Genomic DNA, 22,056 nt, shown 5'->3' with positions numbered 1-22,056 from the left:
CCAAAGTATGATGGAAGAGGAGCCAGGAAGCAGCGTGTTCCAGCTGGTCTCCAGCTGTTCTTCTGGTCTCCCCAGGCTTCTGAATTCTACAAAAAAGATTGCAGGAAATTTCTTGAAAGAGTAGAAATTGTTTTCATGTTTCTTTATCAATGAAATTACATGTGGTCTGTCTTTGTAATGCCAGTTTGCCAAGAGTCCTACTCTGGCCACCCCACGCTTTGTAGAATTGATTACACTTATGTATGTAATGGGTGCTTGCCTCAAGGGAATTGGGGATGCAAAAAGCATGGAGCTTGAGAGGTGTTTGGAACAAAGGAAGTTAAGCCTCAAGAAGATACTAAGCTCATAAACCAAAATGTTTAGAAGATATGGGTCCATGTGATAGATGGTCATTGTCATCTGAAAAAGAAGATATTTTTGTGTTGTACACACTAAGCCATTGCACTACCACCCCATCCCAATTAAAATATCTATACAAAAGCAATTCAGCCTTAAACAACAACAAAGAAAGCATTGTATTTTCTGCTTCTGGAAGTAAACCTTAAACATTAAATTAATGTACTACTTCATGCTTGAAATATCTCACAAGGTCTGTGTCTTTATGGAGCTTTCTCCTAGAGGTCTTGGTAGCTGAAGTTTAATTAGTGATTGTTCCATGAATGTTGTTATTACTGGCAACAAAACAGAACAGCAAAAGTGTCTGTCCAGTGAGAACTGGAATGAATTCATCTGGTGCAAATACTTTGCTGCTATATTTAAGGGCACTGATTTCCAATCACTGAGGATGTAAACTGTTTTTTCTATGTGTGTATTTCAGAAAGTTAGAGGGGCCCTAGTTAGCTTGATTTGAAGCCATGAGCTGCTGTGTAAAACCTTCAGGAGAAGGAGGAATGAGGAGATATCTTTCAGGCAGCACCTGAAAGTGCTTTGTAATATTGGTATCTTCCATGTAGCAAACTTCTAGTTTTAATTAGAGCCAAAGAATCACAGTTTGGGTGGAAAGGGAAACAGAGCTTACCTTGTTCCATCCCATGCTATAGGCAGGGATGCATTCCATTAGACCAGGTTGTTCCAAGCCGTGTCCTACCTGGCTTGGACACTTCCAGGGATAGAGAAACCACAGCTTTTCTGGGCAGCCTGTGCTGGGCCCTCACCACCTCATGGGGAAGAATGAATTCCTAATATCCCATCTAACCCTGCTGTCAGTTAGGAAGCCATTCTGTCTTGTTCTGGTGCTCCAGGCCCTTGTCCAAAGTCTCTCTCCAGTTTTCTTGGAGCTCCTTTTCAGGCACTGGAAGGGGCTCTAAGCTCTTCCTGGAGCCTTCTCTTCCCCAGGTTGAACACCCTGCCAGCTCTCTCAGCCCATCTCCAGAGCAGAGAGGCTGCAGCCCTTGCAGCACCTCTGTGGCCTCCTCCTTTTTATTTTTACATGGAGAAACATGGCCAGACACTCACTGCATGGTGTGCACTTAAAAACCTGGGGAACAAAACACAGATCTTCACCATCCCATTTATATGGAAGAAGATTTTCTTTTCCTGTTTCCCTGTTATTCCTGTAGAAGATAGGGTTTGTAGAGGTCTTTTCAGAATTGGACTTTAACACCTTTATTTTATGATAGGAATTTCAGATGGTTTTGGAGACTGGGCAAATCAGTCCTCTTATAGGAAGTGTCCTCCTGAAGCTCAAATCCTTAAAAAAATTTATTTTATTCTTTCATGCTGAAATAAAGTCAGTAATGTAGGAAGTTTAAAATCTGGCCTATACTCAGAACTCCACCTTCGCCACCCTGTCTGGCTATGGACTACTATGGCAGCTGCCCATCCGCTGGAGCAGGACAGACATCTGGGCTGATGTGGATCTTAGAACAGATGCAGAGCCTTCTGCAAGGAAGGGACAATTGGAATTGACTTATTGGGTGCATATGCCTTTGTTTATCCTCCTAAAGCAAGTAACCCTGGAATTACATTCAGAACAGTTGTTAACTCAAGCCCCATTACAATGCTGATCACATGTCCCAGCTGGATGATCAGAGTTAGAAATGGTTGAAAGAAACTGTTTTTGAAGATGTTTTTTAATACAACATGTAGTTAGAATTTCCTCATTTAAAGTGTCAACTCATTGGACAGCCTGGATTGGAGGGCACACTTGGCAGTCCTACTCCAGGCAGTGTGTGCTTTGGGAACAATCCCACAGCCAGTTTTCCTGCCTTCCAATGTCAGTTCTTCCTATGGGAGTTGTTTTCCCTATATAAAACCATGACAGGATGGGAACCTGTTGCCATGAGTTACTGCCTGTGTATGCTAAATCATTTACTCTGCAACCAATGGAAGATCTGAATAATCTTTTTAGAATGACATTACATTTTAATGCCATATTTAAAAATACTGTATTAAACTTTGTACCTTGGCCTCCTTGTGAGTCCTGATTATAATACCTGTTTTATTTATACCGTATGCAACGCAACATAGAACCAAAAGAGGAAGGAAATTTGTGAAGACTAGTACACCACAGAAGAGAGGGGGGAGGGACAATGAGAGGAAAAAAAGCCATTATGTTCAGACTGTGGCATTTTGGACCAAGCAAACGCAAGGCACTGAAATCCATGCTGGCGTTGGGTTTTGAGGGTTTATTTTGGGATGTGGTTCATCCCTCTACCTTTTTTTCCCAATATAAGACATTCAATCAGGTGCCAGAATTTTGAGAAGTCGTGGAAGGGGAAGCTCATTAGTGTGATTGAGATAGCAAACTTGCAAACTGAAGCGTAAGCTGTGCATCCTGTTTGGTAATGAGGAAGCAGTGCAGTGCTGCAAGCCACTCATTTTGTTAGCACAGCTAAGCCAGCTGTAGAAACACAAAATAGAAGCCTGTCATTTTTCTTTAGCAGCTTGCTTTGGTGTAAGCAATACTTCAGGACTGCACCTGTGCCGTTCATAAAAAATGAGGAAAGAATGCATACCTCTTGGTCTGGATTTTGTTCCCAGTTTAGGATAAAGAAGATGGAGATTTATCCTCCTGTTTTTTCCCTTCTCTTTCATTAGTACCTCCTAAGCCTGTCCATCTCAAACCAGGGCAGGAAAGAATTCCTCCTGCACCATCTCGGCCTTTGCCAGCTGATCCCAAGTCATCAAGGAGCTTAGCACCTGGAGAGGAAGAAATACCAATATCAGCAGGAGTCAACACGCTCATTGAGAAATTTGAAAATATTAGGTAAATATGGCTTTGCCAGATCTGCTCTCCTCTCCCTTTTCTGCATTTTTAACTTAAAATATAACAGTAGAAAACATTAACTGTATTTTAGTTTATAACATGCAGTCATGCTTAAGGAGCTTAAGACCTGCTGAATTTGGTAAGATACTAACAGAGGCAAGTAGCCCAGTTTGCTTTCAGTAAGTTGGCTCGATGTGGGAATTGCATCATAGGAACTTGATTGTTATGATATCAAATAATTGAGTTTTCTGTCCAAGATACAATAAACATCAGATCTTGCTTCTTGGAGGCAGGGAAGGGTGTAGGGTACTGTGAAACAATGTCATGTAGAACAGCAGCTGTTGTAAAATTTTGTAATGAAAGACACTAAATTGGATAGAATATATATATTTTGCTGTAAAACCAGCTCATTTTACAAACACATGAGAACTATTCCAAAGAACAAATCTGCCTGATGGAGCTAAGTGATGGGTTTTTTCCACAAAGAGGGAGATGGAGACAGGCATTGTACTGTGCCTTGGAGTGTTATCACCTGGGTGAACCTGGTGTCTTTCAAAAAGAAAATGTAGTGCCTTCTCATGCTTCAGTACATCCTCTCTGGCAGAAAATACCTTGCCAAAAGGGCTTGGTTCTGTTGACGAATGAGAGTTTCTGTTTAAATGAGTCCAGAACCAATTACTTCTTTTTAAAGGTGATTTCTTCTTCTCCAAACCCTCAAACCAGACTGTTCTTCAAGGTGACATGGAAAGCACTAAAGGCCCAGGATTCCGGTGGTGCCATTTCAGTAGAATGTAGGGGTGATGTTTTTTTCATTGGGTGTTGTTGGGTGATCATTATTATTGCAATGTGCACACTCTTGCCTTCTGGGATTGTCAATGGGGTGCAAGAAATACAGCTTGAATCAAATGGCAATCACACCCTCTCTTTCAGGGCACTTGTGAAACCTGAGCATTAATATCACTGTGGTGCTTTCTCTTCGCCCACAGGCAACCTGTACATATTCTTCAAAGAAACCAGCTAAATTTAGCTCTTAAAATGGAACCTGGCCTGGACTCATCCAAGCAGACGAGCTTGTGTGACCGTGACACAGTGGCTTCCAGTGACTCTTCCACAAATGACAAAACTGAATTGGATGAAGCTGAGCCCAATATACCGTGCAGCATGGATCTAACTAACACAGACATAATGAAAATTAAAGAGCTGAGCATAGGTGATAACAAAAGCCATGAAGACTGTACTGCTGTGACTGTGAGCAAAGAGTCCCAAGAAGAGCTTGGCAATAAAGACTCAACTGAAGAACTGAATGGGAGTGGTAAAATTCCCAACAGAGACAGTGGCATTGACAGTCCTTCTTGTAGTGTGGCCGGGGAAACATTCCCCAGTGAAGAAGGGGCAGAGCAGAAGAAGCCCAGCATGGGTGGGAACCCAGAAGAGATGGAACCTGACCGAAGGGGCACCAAACCTTCCTCTGTGGAGCAGAAGAGAGACTCCACGCAGGATGACGACAGTGACATTGATGAAGGAAGCAGTGAGGAGCAAGAGATAGCAGAAGTGCCAAAGTTAGAGTATTTGGATGTAAACAAGGTAAGGGAGCTTGTTTGTTGCTATTGAGTGCTCAGAAACCAGTTCCTGACACTCGCATCACTTTAATACATTGTTTGGATAATTTGTTTGGTTGGTTTTTCATCAAAGGATCATGATAGTCAGTACTGTTTCCTGCGTTATGCAGGTCCTAACTTGTTCCTGACCTCGATAGGTTTTTAGAAAGGTTCCCAGCTTGCTTCAAAAGGTTTAATATAAGACAATCCATCACAGCTGAGAGGTTAGCTGTTAAAATTCAAATACTTTTGTGGTCAAGACTCCTACCTTGTGTTTCTTGCTTGGGTTTGTCTAGGTTCAGCTTGTTAGAGCATGTTCTTTTCCATTGAGCTTTGTGTTATTCAGAGAGTTAATTGGATGGTGCATCTTGCAGGGTCAGGACCTTGTGTCCAACTAGAACGGGCAGGATCAGAATCTTGTCTCACACAAAATTCAGAGTGTTTTTTTACAGAAACCTCTGCTTTTGTTGGTGTGACCACTTTTTGAGTGCAAAGAAGTTGTTTTAATGGTAGTTAGGTCAAATTACTCTTCAGGAAACTGTAGCTGGAAAAGAGATTTTTCTTTGATTCCAGACTAATGTAGTCCAGGCTGTTGTGTGTTTGCAGCAGCTATGCAAGATTAATGACAGATTCCTTTGATTATCAGCTTATCAAGACAGTTATTTTTAGAAATAGTGCTGTTAAAAGGGATTAGATTTTTCCAGAAAAACAGAACAGAATATTGCAGAATATCTGCAAAATATTCCACTTTTTGTACTTTTTGTTTATATTTGCAGGTGTTTGGGTTTGTTCGGGTTTTTTTCCCCCCCAAGCCATGATGACAGTAAAGTTAATATGTGGGATTTTTGTGTTTTAAAGAATATGATGAGCAACTGCAGCTAATGATCTGTAGCTACTGAAGTGCAGTGTCCAAACCTCAGTTTTTACAGATCAAGTGGTTCTGTTGAAATAAGTATATAATGATTTGTGTTGGTCAAGGGCTTGTCCCTTGGGAAATGTGGACATTAGAACGTATTTCTTAGTTTCTAGGTCAATCATCTGGTATAAATAAAAGAATTATGAAAATGGCATGCAAGTTCTGTACTTCAGGACTTGACAAGTGTGTTTATACCTACATACACACACTGTGACATACTTTAATTGTTTTGTATTCATAATGTGCATGTATGTGCATGTGTGCCACTGAAATATTATTTAAAAGATATATTATTAGTTGCAACAGGCCAGCAAGAAAGTCTAGAATTGTAGAATTTCCTGAGCTGGTAGGAACCCATAACAATCATCAAAGACCAACTCCTGGAAAATAATATATTACATTAAAATCTTTAATTTGGTAATTAAATTTACAGTTTGGACTAGGAATGCTGTATCAAACCAGCTGTGACAACCCCAAGCTGAACACTTTACCGTATGATTAAGTGCTTTGTTGACAAATACCATTGTTTCGTACAACATCAGTGATTTGATGGCTCTTTTTGAGTCTTGTTCCTTAGGTTATGTGTCCATATTGTAGGAAATAAGGATGACAAAACACAAAGTTATAAGGCTGTAATCCTCTGGAGCTCACTTGGTGAATTTATGAGGGATATCTCCAGAAGAAAACACGTTTGTTTTGGTTTTTTTGTATTACCCTTCCTCCTGAGGTGCATTTATGTGATGCACTGCAGGTTTTCCCATGCAGTTCAAGTTGATTTCCCCTTCCAAAAGGCAGTTTTGAGGCTCTCCAAGCTATACTAAGTCAGCTGGTTTTTGCAGTCACATGGAGGAGGAAGGCTGAGAGAGCAGCTGCCTCTTCTTCAGTGTAAAGATTGTGCCCTCTTCTGGGGACACATTTAGTGAAGCCATTTTCTGTGTCAAGTGTCCACATGAAATCACAGAATCATTATGGTTGGAGAAGACTTCCAAGAGCATTGAGTCCGACCACTACTCTAACACTGACAGGTCCACCACTAGTCTTTGTGTAGTGTCTCACATTTACCTGTTTTTTGAACACTTGCATGGGTGGTGACTCCACCACTTCCATGGGCAGCCTCTTCCAATGCCTGACCATTCAGTGAAAAAACTTTTTCCTAATATCCAATCTAAACCTGCCCTGGCATATCTTGAGGTCATTTCCTGCTCCCCCCTTTGATTCTGTTGCAGATTTGGACACTACGGACTCAGGGTTAGAGTGAAGGGCCATAGCTTCCAGTGAGGAGAGCTAACGTAGATTCAAAGTTATGTTCCATGGTTATTCTTAGGCTGGAATTTCACATCACCCTTGATAAAACTGATAATTTTCCTGCTTGAAAGAAGAGAGAATTCCGTTGGCATCAGCTGCTGGCTTGGGAGCTGGGAAACCCTCATCTCCTTCAAAAAGCCTGAAGTTGGGAAAGCATTTTTCCTGCATTCTCCCTCCTACCCCTAGTACCAGGCTTTGCAGCTGCACCATGAAGGTAGACAGTGTCTCATTAAATATGAAAGCTGTTATAGTTGGAGCATAAGTACAGCTGCAGAGAGATTTAATGATGGCTCAGTAACTCCTAGGATATCAGTGTAAGTGAAGATCATGAATAACTATTGTTTTCTACTTCAGTTATCTCTCTATCTTCCACCTAAGCCTGCACACAGCTCATGGCTGGGAAGGGTAACCTTGCCTGATATGTGAGTGGTATCGTTTTATTTAGTCTAGGCTTAGCTATGCAGTGATTCTTTAGGAGTCTGCAGCAGTCTAACAAGGCTCACTATTAGCACAAATTATGTTTTAAAATCTCAGGAGTGACTTACTGGGATTTCCAGTTATCTTTTATCAAAATAAAAATGAATGAAGGGGAGGTTATTAATTTTGATAATGTCTCAGAAAGTGTCAGGAACTCCAGGAAGTGATGCACATTAACCTGGATGGTTACAAAGATGTTTGCAAAGAAAAGGAGTGACATGAAAGTGAGACTGAGGGACTGTCATGCTCCAAAGTCTCAAGACTTCTGCTGACTGCGTGAGAGCCTGAGTAATGCTTCTGGGAGGGGTATCAGTGCTTCATAGGGCTTTTTTTAAGGCATTTTTTTCAGTAAGAGTAATATATGCTCAGTTGTAATCACCAAAGAATGCTTTTCTCCCTCTGTCCTGCTTCCTGCTGTGTAAATAGTAACAATGGAGCCCCACTTGGGTCTCATGCATTCATGGACACGTGCTTCCATTCTGCCTGTATGTGGCTGGAGTTTCACATCTGATTTCATTGTCCAGTGTGTGTTGTAAAATTTGGCCTGCAGTCCTGTTACTCTGACCTTTGGGTGAGATTATCTCCATGTATATTCTGAAAAAAAAAGTCTGTATGTCAATGTTTTAGTCATAATGTTGGTTGAGAAAATTCAGATATGCCATCATCATATTTGATTTAAACAACTTAAGGAAAATGTTATTTCAATGCAACAAAGACAACCAAGCATAGGATAACTTTTCTGTATTGTTTTCAGCATTGTTGAGTAGGAAGTGGTCTATAATCTTCTGGGACTTTTTGTGGTCTTTGCAGGGCTGACTGGTGGGGTTTTGAAGCATAACCATGTATGATTTTAACCTAAGCTCTATCCCAGCATCTCTCTTGCAAGATTTGCTGAAAGCCCTATGTGAGACAGATGCTGACTGAATGTAGTTGTGCACACCCATTGTACGAAAAATGGTTGCTGCAAGACTTGAGGTGCAAATGCATTCCAAGTGTGAATCTGACCTTCATGAGAAACTGGTTCTGTTTGATTTCAGGCTGTTGTTTCTTTTTATTTAGAATGTTTTATGGGGAGTTGCAGCTGAAAATCAATTTTTGAATCTTTCACAAAGAAGTGAAAGTGCATCATGCTGCTTTGAGCACTGGAGTGAACTTTCTGTGTTGTGAAGTCAACACCTCCCTCTTGAGTTTTCTCATCTTTCTTGTCACCCCACCAGCCACACTGTTCCATCCAGCCTTTGCAGTAGGTGTAAGGTTCTAGCAAATGACTGCACAGGAGATGCTATGGCTGCGGCAAGCAGTCACCCAGCAAAAGCACTGTGCCAAGCAGAGCATAATCTCAGTTTGCAGGTTTGTTTGACTTTTCCTTTAGAAACTTGGACCATGAGATATCTTGTTCCTAGTGAGCTGAATGATGGCTCAGGCTTTGTTAAAGCTATCCCACCATGGCACAAAATGAAGTTAGAAGAATGGGACTGCCTCACATTTAATTAATCTACAATTTCATTTAAAATGTTATGCCCATTGAAAGGCAAATATGTTGCAAATTTGTCTGAAAAATGTGCCTAGCAGAGAGAGCAACTGAAGATAGAGTCACTCTGTAAAACTGAGCTCAAGCTGAGTCTATTCAGCCCTTGTTTGGTATTTAAGCAGATGTCAGCAAGTTTTCTTGAAATATAAACTGAATTGCAGATGGTGAAGGTCAGGAGGTTAAAAAGTGCCTGTGCTATGTAAAGATTTACTTCTGAGTACAAATGTATTTGGTTGGAAATAAGTATTTTTCCAATTCTGAATTCAAACAACTCAAAGGATACTCTTGGTATGCCAGATGGTTGGTTACACCAGTGCCTTTCATTTGAGCGCTCCTTTGTGCCCAGCAACACCAGCAGATAAATTCTTCCTCAGTGAGAGATCCTTGTAGTTATTGGGCTTCACTGGCCAGCAGTGCACTTCAGTGTAAACTGTAATAAGATGTATTTGCTTGGAACTTCAAAACTTATTGTGCTGTGGTTTGGTTTTTTTTTTCTTCACTTCCCCTAAATATTGATACATAGTGAACAGAGCAGGATGTTGTGTAGTATGTTGAAAGAGTTTAAAGAGTATTTGAATTGACTTGGAATAATTTGAGAGGCAGGGCAGAGAGCATCCATGTCAAAACTTCACTCATGGCATGTTTGTCTGTCTTCAGATTTGTGCCTGGAAATAGAGGGATGGCTTCAAAGGAAGTCTGATGTTGCTTCAAATAAAGGAAAGCTATTCACTTTTCTTCGATAATACTTACATCATGGAGCTATGGGTACTTCATGCCAAGTGGCACCTCATTCCATGTAGGATAATTGTGGGTCTGATTTGTTGGAGTTCGTGGCTTTCTTTGAAAAGCCTTTGAGGTTTTCAGTTGTACTACAGTTTGTCTGAATGTGTGTGGAGGGGGGGTGTTTAAATTTTTCTCATCAACTTTATTTGGAAACAGAACAAGGTAATGTTGAAGAAGCTTAAAGAGAACCTTTATTTGACATTTTCCAACAATCTGATGGTGGCTCACAGGGTTATATCTACAAGTCCTTGCCCCACATGTGAGCACCAGAGACAGGCATTTGGGATGGAGCACTGCTACTGGTGACAGGCCCAGGTGCTTCCTGAACTGGAAATTGCCCCATGTGTTTAATAGACTTGAATTTTTCCTCTATGGATATATCTGGTTCTTTTGTGAACCTGTGTGAAGGTTACTGCCGGCAATGTTGTGTTTCTTGAGGAAGCAGCCCCTGAAGCAGCACTGTGGTGATTTTATTTGATGCTCTTCACTTTTCCCATATAAATAGTGATTAATTGCACCCAGTCAATGTTCTCCCTTCAGGAATCATCAATGCATCTCTTACCTTCCCTGCATTTGTCTTTTTTTCTGGATCCAGCCCAGTATAGTTTCCCTACATTTGATCATCCTTGATGCCCATTTTCCATGCTTGTATTCCTGAACACAAGCCAGCCAATGCTCTGTTCTGGGCTGGTTTCATGATATGTAGGCATGGTGTTTAAAGTCTAACACTTTAAAAGATTGTTGGAAAGCTCAAGCCTGTATTCTAGTAATTCAGGCATTTTTAAGTACTTAGTGAGTGAAGGGTCTATGTAGCTTTTGGCTGAACAGTGCCTAAAGTCAGTGCTTTAGAACTGTATTTAGAGTTTTTAGTAGTCCTTTATCTTTTTTTTTTTTAAATGAGCTTAATGAAAGGTTTCACTGAATAATTTGGGTTACCTTGCTGAAAATTCTTTCCAGGGAAGTGGTCTGTTTAAACCTGCACAGAAGTCTTAGAAATATGCCATAGAGAGTAATGCTGTGCTGGCAAAGGTAGAAATCTGGCCAAACAGCCTGGTTTCTAGTTTTCATTTTAGTTAGAGGACCTGAGTCCAAAAAGGAGAACAGTTGATTTACAGTCTATTGTCTTATTTTTCAAATTAACTACACTTATTTCGAGGTTTAGAGGGTGTTTCTGGTTCTTTTTATAAAGCCATAATGAACTCAAGTGATGTCCTGACCAGCCACTGATGGCATTACTAATTGCTTTCTCAGAAAACAGCATTAAAATGTCTCTGGAGCAAAGTGATATTTTGAGATGTGGAGCAGATTCTGAAATGTGTTAACCTCTTTCACTCCAGGCTCCTCTGCTGGTAGGATTTTGGCCACTGACAAAATGAAATACAGAACAGTTAGTGGAACTTAGATGTGGAAGTGCAGATGGATTGTGTAATTTGTAACTTTTTTTCAGTGTACAGAGCCCCAAAAGCTATTCAACATTGCCAATGAGCTGCTCCACACGGAAGAAGCGTATGTTAAAAGACTTCATCTCTTGGACCAGGTAATTCCATTTTGAATTAACTCTCTTTTCAGTGAGTAACAATGATGTCTCCTGTCCATTGCCTAAGTTACAGCTCAATACAAACACTGTGTGTAGGTGGAGGATGGAGTTTGCTTGTCAGGCTGTATGCCGTGGGTCGGAGATGCGAGCTTTGGACAAGAGGGTTCTCTGAAAGGAACCAGAGGATTGGGATGGCAGAAAGGGAAGTGGGAAAGCAGCAGTCCAGGACACAGACACTGCCAGCATTTGGTTCCTCCCTGGATGTATGGGGAGATGAAATCACAGGGATAATGAAGACACTAAGAAATTATGAAATCTGTGATTGCTCTTTGATGTGCAAGAAGTTGAAGTTTTACTAAAATCAGGCCACATGTTAGCCCTGTGCCTACAGCAAACTACTTTTTTACCACTCTGTTTTGTAATTGTTGCCCATCATGTTTACACGTGGGGATGAAGTGAAACTATTGTGATGAGTCTGAACTTTCTTCCCCATAGACTTTGAGTTGACGCCACACAATTCAGGCATTTCTATAATTATCTCAAAGAAAAAACCCATGAATGTGCAGGAAAGAAATAAAAATGAGGATAAGACACATTTCTAGCCAAGTGCTTTTTAAAAATGAGTAGAAGAAGAAAAAATAGAAAACTGTCACCTGGCAAGAAATGTTGTTAGAAGCTGTAACTTGGAGAATGCTTCACCCTACAACTCTTGGATCTCTATGGAAGATTTACAGTGCTTGTATTAGATTAACAGAAACTGTTTCTAGACCATAGAAATGTCTTTCCCTTTTGTTCAGTATAGTGTAATTTTTCCTACTAAGAAAAACCCAATCACATTATTTATTTTGCTTTGTGTAAATAACTGTAAATGCTTTTCAGGGACTGGATGATCTTTTCAGCTTGCACTCAAATATGAGATGTCTGATCTTCTCAGTCATTTCAATCTTTTTTGAATTACAGCTCAGATTTTCCTAGTTTTTTCAAGAGCCTATAGTGATATATTTAACCCTGGATGACAGTGGGCTTAAATTTTGTGAACCTCTTTAAAACTCCAAGGACTGGCTACCAGGGGTCAAAATCTGCAGCTCTGTTCTAAGCAGTCAGCTTTGCAAAATTGCAATCTAAAATTGGCATGTCTAGGACTGGTTTTCGTTATAAAATGTTGGTACTGTCTTGTTGCCTTCTGCAGGTTTTTTGCACTAAATTGTCCGAAGCAGGGATCTCATCTGAAGTGATAACAGGCATCTTCTCAAATATTTCTTCCATCTATTGTTTCCATGGACAGTTTCTTCTTCCTGAGCTCAAAACAAGAATTACACAAGAATGGTAGGTAGCTATCATTACAATTATTTTAAAAATAAATTTTCAAGAAACTGTAGCAACCATAAGGCCTAGTCTAATTCAAATTTTTTTATGGTTTAATGCAGTAGTTACAATAGTTATTTACTAACTCTCAAACATTTCTGAAGTCTCTCAAACATTTCTGACTTAAGGAGAAGGCCTGAGCACTCAAAACTTTCAGAATATATTGTGAGCATTTTTTTAGTTGGAAGTATTACCAGAGCTGTTTTCCTTACTACATTCCCACTCTCCCATTATTGCAGTACTATGAAATTACAGTACTAGGAAGGAATGAAATTTCTTCTTTTGACCCCATAGCTGAAATAAATATTTTCAAATACCAATTAAAATTTGGCTGCTGTAAGGAGTTGAAGGTAGGACTTGTTGGTTTTAGAGGTCTTTTCCAACCCTAATGATTCTGTGAATCTGTAAGCTGTAGGTAAGGCAGAAACACAGTGATAGGTAGAAAGGTTAATTGCAAGTCAGATCTAGGAAACCCAGTTTGAGGGGACACATTGGCTGCCTGGTGTCCTGCAGTGGCACGTGCAGATAGTGCTGACCTTTCCAGATACCCTGACTGATCAAGACAAGACCAGGGCTTGCCTGTCTTGGCTGAGTCCAGTCTTCACATGTTCATCAGTGACCAGAAGGAGTCAATGAGTCTCAGCACCTCTGAGATTGATTGCACTTGTAGGGACAGCTGTAACAAAGGGGAGGAAAACTCCAGAGTCTGGAAGTCAGAAGAGGATAGAAGCTTGTCAGCTGGCTAAAGAGGGTCTTGCAGGCAGACTGGGGGAGAATGGCTGGCTCTCTGCCTGACCATGACTTTGGCAGAGAGAGATGTGTGGCTACTGCTGCTCCAGCCTGGGGTTACTAGCCCCTAGGGATTACCCCGCTGAACTGAACCATCTCTTTGCATTAAAACCAATTCAGATATTTGGCTGTGGTGGAAGAGATTATTTTTAATACGTAAAAGTTTCCCACAAGATTTTGTGTTGGGCAGAAGTTCCTTTAATGATGTGTACTCAGTCTGCTCTTCACTTAAGACAGTGAGGGCAGAAATGTCATCCCTTGTACAACAGGATTCATGTTTGAAGATTCAATATATCTAGGATATTGCATAGATTACCTTAAACTAAACTTAGCCTGTCTTGATTGCACATATGTGTAAGTGCTTGTGCATGTGGGAGACAACTGTGGAAATCTTAAAGCTGTGTTTTCTCTCTGAAGATACCATTGATTTCCAGAGATTTCAGTACTTACCTGTATTTTTACCATAGGAGTGTCAACCCACGGCTAGGAGATATCCTGCAGAAACTTGCTCCTTTTCTGAAAATGTATGGAGAATATGTAAAGAACTTTGACAGGGCAATGGACATAGTGAACACATGTATGCAGCGGTCCTCTCCCTTCAAAGATGTTGTTCAGAATATACAGGTATGTTTTTAATTGGCATAATAGGACTTGGAGATTGTAATGGTTTAGGAATGATACTCCTCAGTTTAGAGACTCCAAAACCACACTGCTACTCTTTTGCTTTCCCCCTCTGCCTTTTTCCCCTCCCCCTGGAGCATCTGAAGAGGAGAGATGGAGGCACAAAAGGCAAAAATCGTGGGTTGAGGTAAGAACAATTTACTGGAAACACCAATGAGATAAGAAAACAAACAGTAAGAACAACAATATTAATAATAAAAATAAAGGTGTACTAAGAAGAGAGTGCAGAGCTCAATCCAGCTGCAGCTACGTCACCCAAACCACTCCCTCCAGTCAGGACCAGCATCACCCAACCTGCTCCATGTGCCACACTTGCTCCACCATAAGGAACCTTCTCCTCTGAAATGAGACCCTCTCTTCCAGCCTGGCAATGACCTGAGGTGTTATCCAATAACACTGGGGCCCTGGCTACACCCCTCCTGGCTACTGGAAAAAATTTAACTCTCTGCTGGCTAGAACTAGGAGTGAGAGATCCTCACTTATTCAGTGTATTTATTTGTTTCCCAGTTCTTGACACATGTTGTCAAGATAATAAGACATACTAAAATTACACAATTTTAGTGGCATTCCTTTCTTCTCTTTTTCTGGTACACAGATTTCACACACAGCTTTTATTCCACTCACACTCAAGTTTTTTTGGGTTTGTTTTTTTTTTTTTTTTTAAATACAGCTTTAAACTTACAGAGGGCAGGGTTAGATGGGATATTGGAAAGTAATTCTTCCCTGTGAGGGTGGTGAGGCCCTGGCACAAGCTGCCCAGAGAAGCTGTGACTGCTCCTGGATCCCTGGAATTGTTCAAGACCAGACTAGATTGGGCTTTGGAGCAACTTGGGACAGTGGACAGGGGTTGGGCTGGATGGTCTTCAAGGTCCCTTCCAACCCAAACCATTCCATGATTCTGTGATTTAAGAAGAGTATCAGATCACAGAATTAAACTTCACCCTTGGCCCAGTAATTCTGACTCTTTTGGATTTGTCTTCCTCATTTCTAACTTTAATTCTTTTTTAAAATAAATACAGTTTCATTCTGAGGTGGGTGTGCTTAAGTTTGGATACGTCACTGGCAGCATCTGCTGTTTGTCTGGTTTTCCTGAGATTTCCAAAGTTGCAAGCAGCTCTCAGGATCACAGCTCCACAGGAGGATGCTTAACACGGATTTCCATGTGTTTTCTCGTAATTGCACAAAAAGCTGCTCAGGGAGAGGAGAAGAGCTACGGTTATGCTGTTGTATCCATAAAACTGCTCTATCCTGCTCATCCCCTGGGCCAGCTGAAGGGATGCAGGCTCCAGGATGCTCACAAGCATCCCTGTGCCAGTCCTCAGAAGGCAGATACCATCCTTTGGGAGGGGAGGACTGGCAAGGAGTAGGTTAAGCCGAACAGGGAGCACAGCTGCCTGCCTTAAATGGGAGGACTGTGACTGGGCCAGCTGTCAGGAATCAAGTAATCCCCTAGCAAGCTGGGAGAGGAGAGGCCCTGTGTGGTGGTTTAGGGCTGTGTCAGAGACTCAGACAGAAGTTTGGAGAAGCAAGGACTGGGGGAGGTCCTTTCCTGCCACGCTGCTGCTCCACAGGGCCTTTTCTTACCCTTTTTCTGCCTGTAGCCATCCTGCTCACACTAAGGGCACACACACCAGCACTGTGTTTTGCTGTCCTCAGCCTGTGGCAAGCCATGACTTTCTCAGGGTAATCCGTTTGTGACTGTTTTCCCTACAGCACAGGCAACTCCCTTCTTTAAAATTCACCTGTCTCTTCCCACCAACGAGCTTCCAGCATAAATGATGTATGTCACCTGTCGGTCTGCACCAGTTCCAGACCATGGGCAGCTCTGCTGTTGCTTGAGCAGAACTCTTGCCAGGCAGTGCGGACACTGGCAATGCAGGCAGGAGATGCACTCGGAAGCCTGCTGGTGACAGAGTTGCACTGTAGGTTATTTAGTCACACCTACACAGCACCTTTTGCTCTGTTGCTCAGTGATCATAGCTGCAGGAGGCAGAGATTGGACCCAGAATGCTTAGGCCACTCACCTGACATAGCTCTGCACTATCAAAAGCCACTGGTAGTTTTCAACATACCAGTTGAAGTGTGTTGTGTTCCTTCAGGGATGCACTATCTACCTAAGCTGCTAATGGAATAGTGTATATATAATACACAGCATAAGGCATTCACTGTTACTAATTATGTTGAATTAGGGAAAGCAGAAAACAAAAATCAAATGTTACTAATAAGTTGATGACTATGACTTATCAAATTTAGTCCTTTGAATTTCTGGAAGGATAGCTAATATTTTTCTCTCAGACATTCATCTCATTATCTCCAGTCTTGCTGTGAGAATGGAGCGAGTCAGCAGTGTGGTGTGGGCTGGAATATTTATGAGGAAATTGCAGATACTTGAAAGAAGTTCCTTTCTCTGAGAAATGCACAGTGAAATTAAGATGGTTGTAGAGAGGCTGTTTACACGAGAACAGACCACATTAGTGGGCTGATGTAAAAATAATGCTGTGTAGAAGAGCTTGTGTGTGTCTGTGGTTAACATGCTGCTGTGGAGTCAGATTACATTGCTAGCAGAAACTTCCTGAGTGCTTTAAAGCAAGTTACTGGTTCTTACTAAGATTCTCATCTCTTCTCTTTTAAACGGAAATATTCTTTTGCTTCACAGGATCCTATGAAAACAAGCACACTGCAATACTCAGTGCCATTGTAAGCAGAGCACATTGGTGCCTTATTGGATTATGTTTAGTGTAACCAGACTCTAACCTCTTCCCCTTCTTGGCCAAGTGAAAAAGAAGCAGAATTTGAGAGAGCTCTGCCTTTCAAAGCTGATGTGTGAGCAGTGTGTCTACTGCTCATACAGTGAGCTCTGGCAAGCAATACGTTCCTGGGAGCATTCTGATTTCGTGAAGTTGGGAGAACAGTGCTGCATGGGGCCATGGATGGGCAGAGCTTTTCTGAGCTTTCTGAAAGAATGTACTTGCATATTGGCAGAAAATGCCAGACATGGGATGAAGATTCACATAAAACCTGCCAGCACTGATATCTGCTGTCAGGCTCTTCAGCTCCACGGAGGCTGGATCCGAGGCCAGTGATCTGAGGTTGAACAAGGCCAAGTGCCAGGTCCTGTCCTTGGGTCACAACATCCCCTGCAGCTCCAGGCTGAGCCAGAGGGGCTGGAAAGGGCCGGCAGGAAAGGCCTGGGGGTGCTGGTGGTGGTGGCTGAACAGGAGCCCAGGTGGGTAAGAAGGACCAGGGCACCTTGGGCTGTTCAGCACTGGTGTGGCAGCAGGGCCAGGGCAGTGCCCATCCCCTGTGCTGGGCACTGCTGAGGCCCCACCTCAAATCCTGGGGTCAGTTTTGAGCCTCTCACAACAAGAAAGAGCTTGAGGGGCTGGAGTGTGTCCAGAGAAGGAAACAGAGCTGGGAAAGGGGCTCAGCCTGGAGAAAAGGAGGCTCAGGAGGGACCTTCTCGCTCTGCACAACTCCCTGACAGGAAGGGGCAGATGGTGGGTAGGTTGGGCTCGGCTTGCAGGGAACAAGAGACAGGACAAGAGAAAATTACCTCAAGCTGTGCCAGGGGAAGGTTTAGATTGGACATTAGGGAAAATTTCTTGATGGAGAAAGTTGTCCAGCCCTGGCTCAGACTGCCCAGGGCAGTGATGGAATCACTGTCCCTGGAGGGATTTAAAAGACATGCAGATATGGCACTTGATGACTTGATTTAGTTGGCCTTGGCAATGTTAGGTTTATGTTTGGACTTGATCATCTCAAGGATCTTTTCCAACCTAATGAGTCTGTTGACCCATGATGGCTTGAGAAGCTCCTGTATACTCCTCTAGCTGTATGTGAATGGTCATTTTTCATTGCTGTTATACACCAAAGGCAGGAAAAAATCAAACCCTCCTGTTGTTGTTTTCTCTCCATTACAGAAACAGGAGGTGTGTGGAAATCTGACTTTGCAACATCATATGCTTGAACCAGTGCAAAGGATTCCTCGTTATGAGCTTCTCCTGAAGGACTATTTAAAGAAACTTCCAGAAGAATCTCCAGACAGGAAAGATGCTGAAAGTACATGTAAACGCCTCTCTGTCTAAAAGCACAATGAAATCTTGGGCAGTTTTTCTTCACGTGTCCCAATACTTAGAACCAGGACTATGGTAGAAATGGAGATTTGAATTAATCAAATTATTGCCAAACAAAGGGATTTGAAATGCTTTTGGAGTTGAGAGGAAAAGGGTTGGAATGCCTGCTCTAGGAATGAAAGCAGCTTTGGCAAATAAACAGTAACAATATGTTGAAGTTTGCTGTAGTAGAACATCTAACTTTTTTTGTTTAATCCATTGTGTGGCTAAGGACAAAGACAGGAAGACATCCTCGCAGTAGCCAGTGGAAGAAAGGAAGAATGGTTTTAAATTTGTATTGTTTTTAAATGTGTATTTCTTGCCAAGAAAGCCAGGTAGACTCTGTTATATGGTGAAACAGGAGAAATGGACTTCTCTTGATTACAAGGAGTTTTTGATCTCAACCAAAACAGTGTCCATATCACCATAAGCAGGCAAGCCCTGTTTTAGGAAAGCAATCTTAAAAATATGCTTGGGAAGACATAAGTGAGACTTGACTTTTAATAGTGATTCCTAGAAAGTGAGGGTTCTTTGTCAATGTGTGTTTTGGCTCATCTAGATTTCTAGGAGAGAAAGATGAAACATAGATCAGTTGAACAGGTAGAACTGATTGTGTCTATAATTGCTTACGTATCATCAGTTTTGAAGGAAAAACTACTCAGGTGAACCTGTTCCCCAAGGTGCTATTAAAAGATATAGTCTAGAGAATGCATAACTGTTGGTACCTTTATTGCAGAGTCTCTGGAGCTGATATCGACAGCAGCAAACCATTCCAATGCAGCCATCCGGAAGATGGTGAGTAGCAATTCCAGAAGGGAATTGTGATCTGACTGAAACACGTGGCTGAACTGAGGGTCTCCCATTGCAACAGGTCCAGTACAGTAAATGGAGAGGATTATCTGCCTATCATTCAGGCTTTAAACATGTGTTGGATGTCTGAGTTCTTTTTGTTGTAAATGCAGTTTTCTGTGGCTTGTTGGGCTTAAATTCCATCTCCCTCATTCTGAAGGACCCAATTAGCTGAAAAAGGAAGTCTTCATAAAACTCGTTATTTGCTTTTCCTTGAAAAGTGTTGAAAGTATTCTAATTAGCCCCATTCACAATGTGTCCTTGCAGATTTTCACACTGTTTTTTTAGTCCTACAGTTCTTAAACAGAATTAGGGTTGTTTGATTTGATTTTGACCCATCTTAAGTGCACAGAATGTGCATTTTGCATGCATCAGTAGCTTCAGAAAGCTGTGCTTCAAAAGCTGGGCAATCAGACTGTGAGGATTTTGGACATTAGCACATGTTTTACTTATAGAAGAGCTAGTGCATTACCATTAAAGTAAATGGGCTTTACAGCTGCAGATGTTATCCCTTTGGGACACCCAGGTGTCTCAGGATATTTTGTATCAAACAGACCTGAAATGCTGTGTATCTAGCTTAGCACCCATTGAACATTTGGGGGTCCGAGGTTTATATTCACTTCCCTATCAGGCCATTACTTCCTCCCCCAGCTGGTGGGGACACCATGAGACCACGTTTCCTGTAGCTGCTATGGGGAAGTAGCCAGCTGATGTCTGTGTATTGCCAGTACGTCTGAAAACATAGTTAGGAAACCATCTGTTTCTATTTGAGTCTGGCATGTTCTCTTGATAAGGATATATTTTGGTGGAAATTTTTCTGGTTTCAGGCCTCTTAACAACTCCTGGGGGCTTTGTACAGTATCTCTGCAGATACCAGAAATATGAAACAACTTGTTGCCTCATTGGTTTCTGTGTCGGTTGCTTTTTCTGTTAGTACACAAGAACCCATTGGAAAAGGCTGCTATAATAATTTTGCTGCATGAGGTCCAAGCCAGACTGAAAGGAAAGTGAATGCTGTAGCAAAATCCCCAAAAGTTAGTGGAGGGTTGAATTAATTGTTGGCTGCTTACTCCTGTTGTGGTACAGTAGAAGAAATAAATCGTGCTTCCATTATTTGGTAACATACAGGTCTCCAACTTGGCCATTGATTTTATTGGACATTGCTTCTAAAGTTCCAAAGATTAATATTTGGACTTGATGATCTTAGAGATTTATTTCAACCTTTATGATTCTATAATACATATTTATTATTGAATAGTAATAGTCTAAAAGTATCAAATAAATTTATATCAAAGTGTCATTAAATGGTACAATCCAAGTATAACTAATCCAGTATGACTAATTCAGAGTGGGGAAAAGCACTGAAGAGTATGCAAAGCAATAGTGGAAGTGAAAGACTGTTTTCTTTCAACTTACATACATTTACCACAGAAATTAAACAGTGGGCAATAGACCACATGGAATAATTTTTTTTTAAATTTAAACTGCTGGGGGTTTGTACTGGCAGGAAAAGATGCACAAGCTTTTGGAAGTCTATGAGCGCCTGGGTGGTGAAGAGGATATTGTTAACCCAGCCAACGAGCTCATTAAAGAAGGACACATTCAGAAACTTTCAGCAAAGAATGGCACAGCACAGGATAGGTATTTATTCCTGGTGAGTGTTTCAGTTGCTCTTTTATTTTTAGGGCTGTGCTCAGGTTGGATGGGCCTACGAGCATACTGGTCTAGTGGAAGGGGTCCCTTCTCATGGTAGGGGGTGGAACAAGATAGGCTTTAAGGTCCTTTCCAACCCAAACCATAGTTTGAGTCTATGATCCTGTGGTACGTTTCCATCTTCCCAAGCTTAAAGACAAAAAGCATTCACCAACTGAGCAGCAGTTTTCTCTTGTAACTTTTTCCTCAAGGATTTCCTTCTTTCTTCCACGCTGTGCCTTTGCTGGCAAAAAGAGGTCTTTTCCATCTCCCCCCTCAGAGGCTGAGTTTTTGCAGAGTGCCACAGGAAGTGGTTTCCAGCCAAACCACCTTGCTGCAGGAGATGGCCAGCTCTCGCTGGCACTGGGAGAAGGGCTCTCGTCCTTTCAAGGCAGTCCAATTCAGAGGGAGGGGCAGAAGGGAGAAGTGACTGTCTGAAGCGTTTCTGTCTGCCCACTTCTTTCGGTGACGATCCACTAGCCTCACTTTCACCTTACATCTCTTCTTGAGAGCTATGTCTTAGAGTAAACACACCAGAGCCCTAAATTTTCATAGTGCAGGCTGTGTCCAGCATGTGACTGCCTAAGCTAAACTGTTGCCTCATTGCAGTTTAACAGCATGGTGCTGTACTGTGTGCCAAAACTGAGGCTGATCGGCCAGAAGTTCAGTGTCCGAGAGAAGATGGACATTGCAGGACTGCAGGTTTGCATCTCTTCTTTTCCCGTTTTTTAATATTCTTGATAGCTTTGGATCCCTGCTGAATCTACATACATACCATTGCATGAATGTAAAAACATAATAGAATTCTAAAACCCGGCTTAGCCAGGTGAGGGTTGGCTTCTTCTCACAGGTGACAGGATGAGAGGAAGCAGCCTCAGGTTGCACCAAGGGAGGTTTAGGTTGGTTATTAGGGAATATTTCTTCACTGAAATGGTTGTCCAGCCTTGGCACAGGGTGCCCAGGGAAGTGTGAAGTCACCATCTCTGGAAGTGTGCAAAAAACCTATGGATGTGGTACTTGAGAACATGGTTTTGTGGTGAATGTGATGGTGCTGTTTTGATGGTTGGACTTGAGAATCTTAAAGGTCTTTTCCAACTTTAGTGATTCTATGATTCTTTCTCTTTTCGGGTTTTTTTGGTTGGTTGATGTTATGAACCAGTTTAATACAGAAGACCAAAGGAAACTAAGCCTCTGTGAATGAAATGGATTGAAC

The 22,056-nt window shown here is 41.8% G+C and overlaps 1 protein-coding gene across 5 annotated transcripts in view; it reads left to right on the top strand.

The window, feature by feature from the left end:
• Positions 1–22,056, top strand: part of FGD3 (FYVE, RhoGEF and PH domain containing 3) — a 96,357-nt gene that overhangs the window by 52,070 nt on the left and 22,231 nt on the right. For all 5 annotated transcript variants that reach the window (XM_041467229.1, XM_041467233.1, XM_041467234.1 and 2 more), the window contains exons 3-11: positions 3,040–3,208; positions 4,195–4,792; positions 11,266–11,355; positions 12,545–12,681; positions 13,977–14,133; positions 18,111–18,249; positions 19,039–19,097; positions 20,659–20,805; positions 21,453–21,545. In XM_041467229.1, the coding sequence (XP_041323163.1) occupies positions 3,040–3,208; positions 4,195–4,792; positions 11,266–11,355; positions 12,545–12,681; positions 13,977–14,133; positions 18,111–18,249; positions 19,039–19,097; positions 20,659–20,805; positions 21,453–21,545 (1,589 nt within the window). The remainder of the gene's footprint in view (positions 1–3,039; positions 3,209–4,194; positions 4,793–11,265; positions 11,356–12,544; positions 12,682–13,976; positions 14,134–18,110; positions 18,250–19,038; positions 19,098–20,658; positions 20,806–21,452; positions 21,546–22,056) is intronic.

The sequence above is a fragment of the Pyrgilauda ruficollis genome, unplaced genomic scaffold, assembly GCF_017590135.1.
Source record: "Pyrgilauda ruficollis isolate IOZ18807 unplaced genomic scaffold, ASM1759013v1 scaffold203, whole genome shotgun sequence".
NCBI lineage: Eukaryota > Metazoa > Chordata > Aves > Passeriformes > Passeridae > Pyrgilauda > Pyrgilauda ruficollis.
The sequence above is the reverse complement of the archived record's forward strand: the minus strand, read 5'-3'. Positions and strand labels throughout refer to the sequence as shown.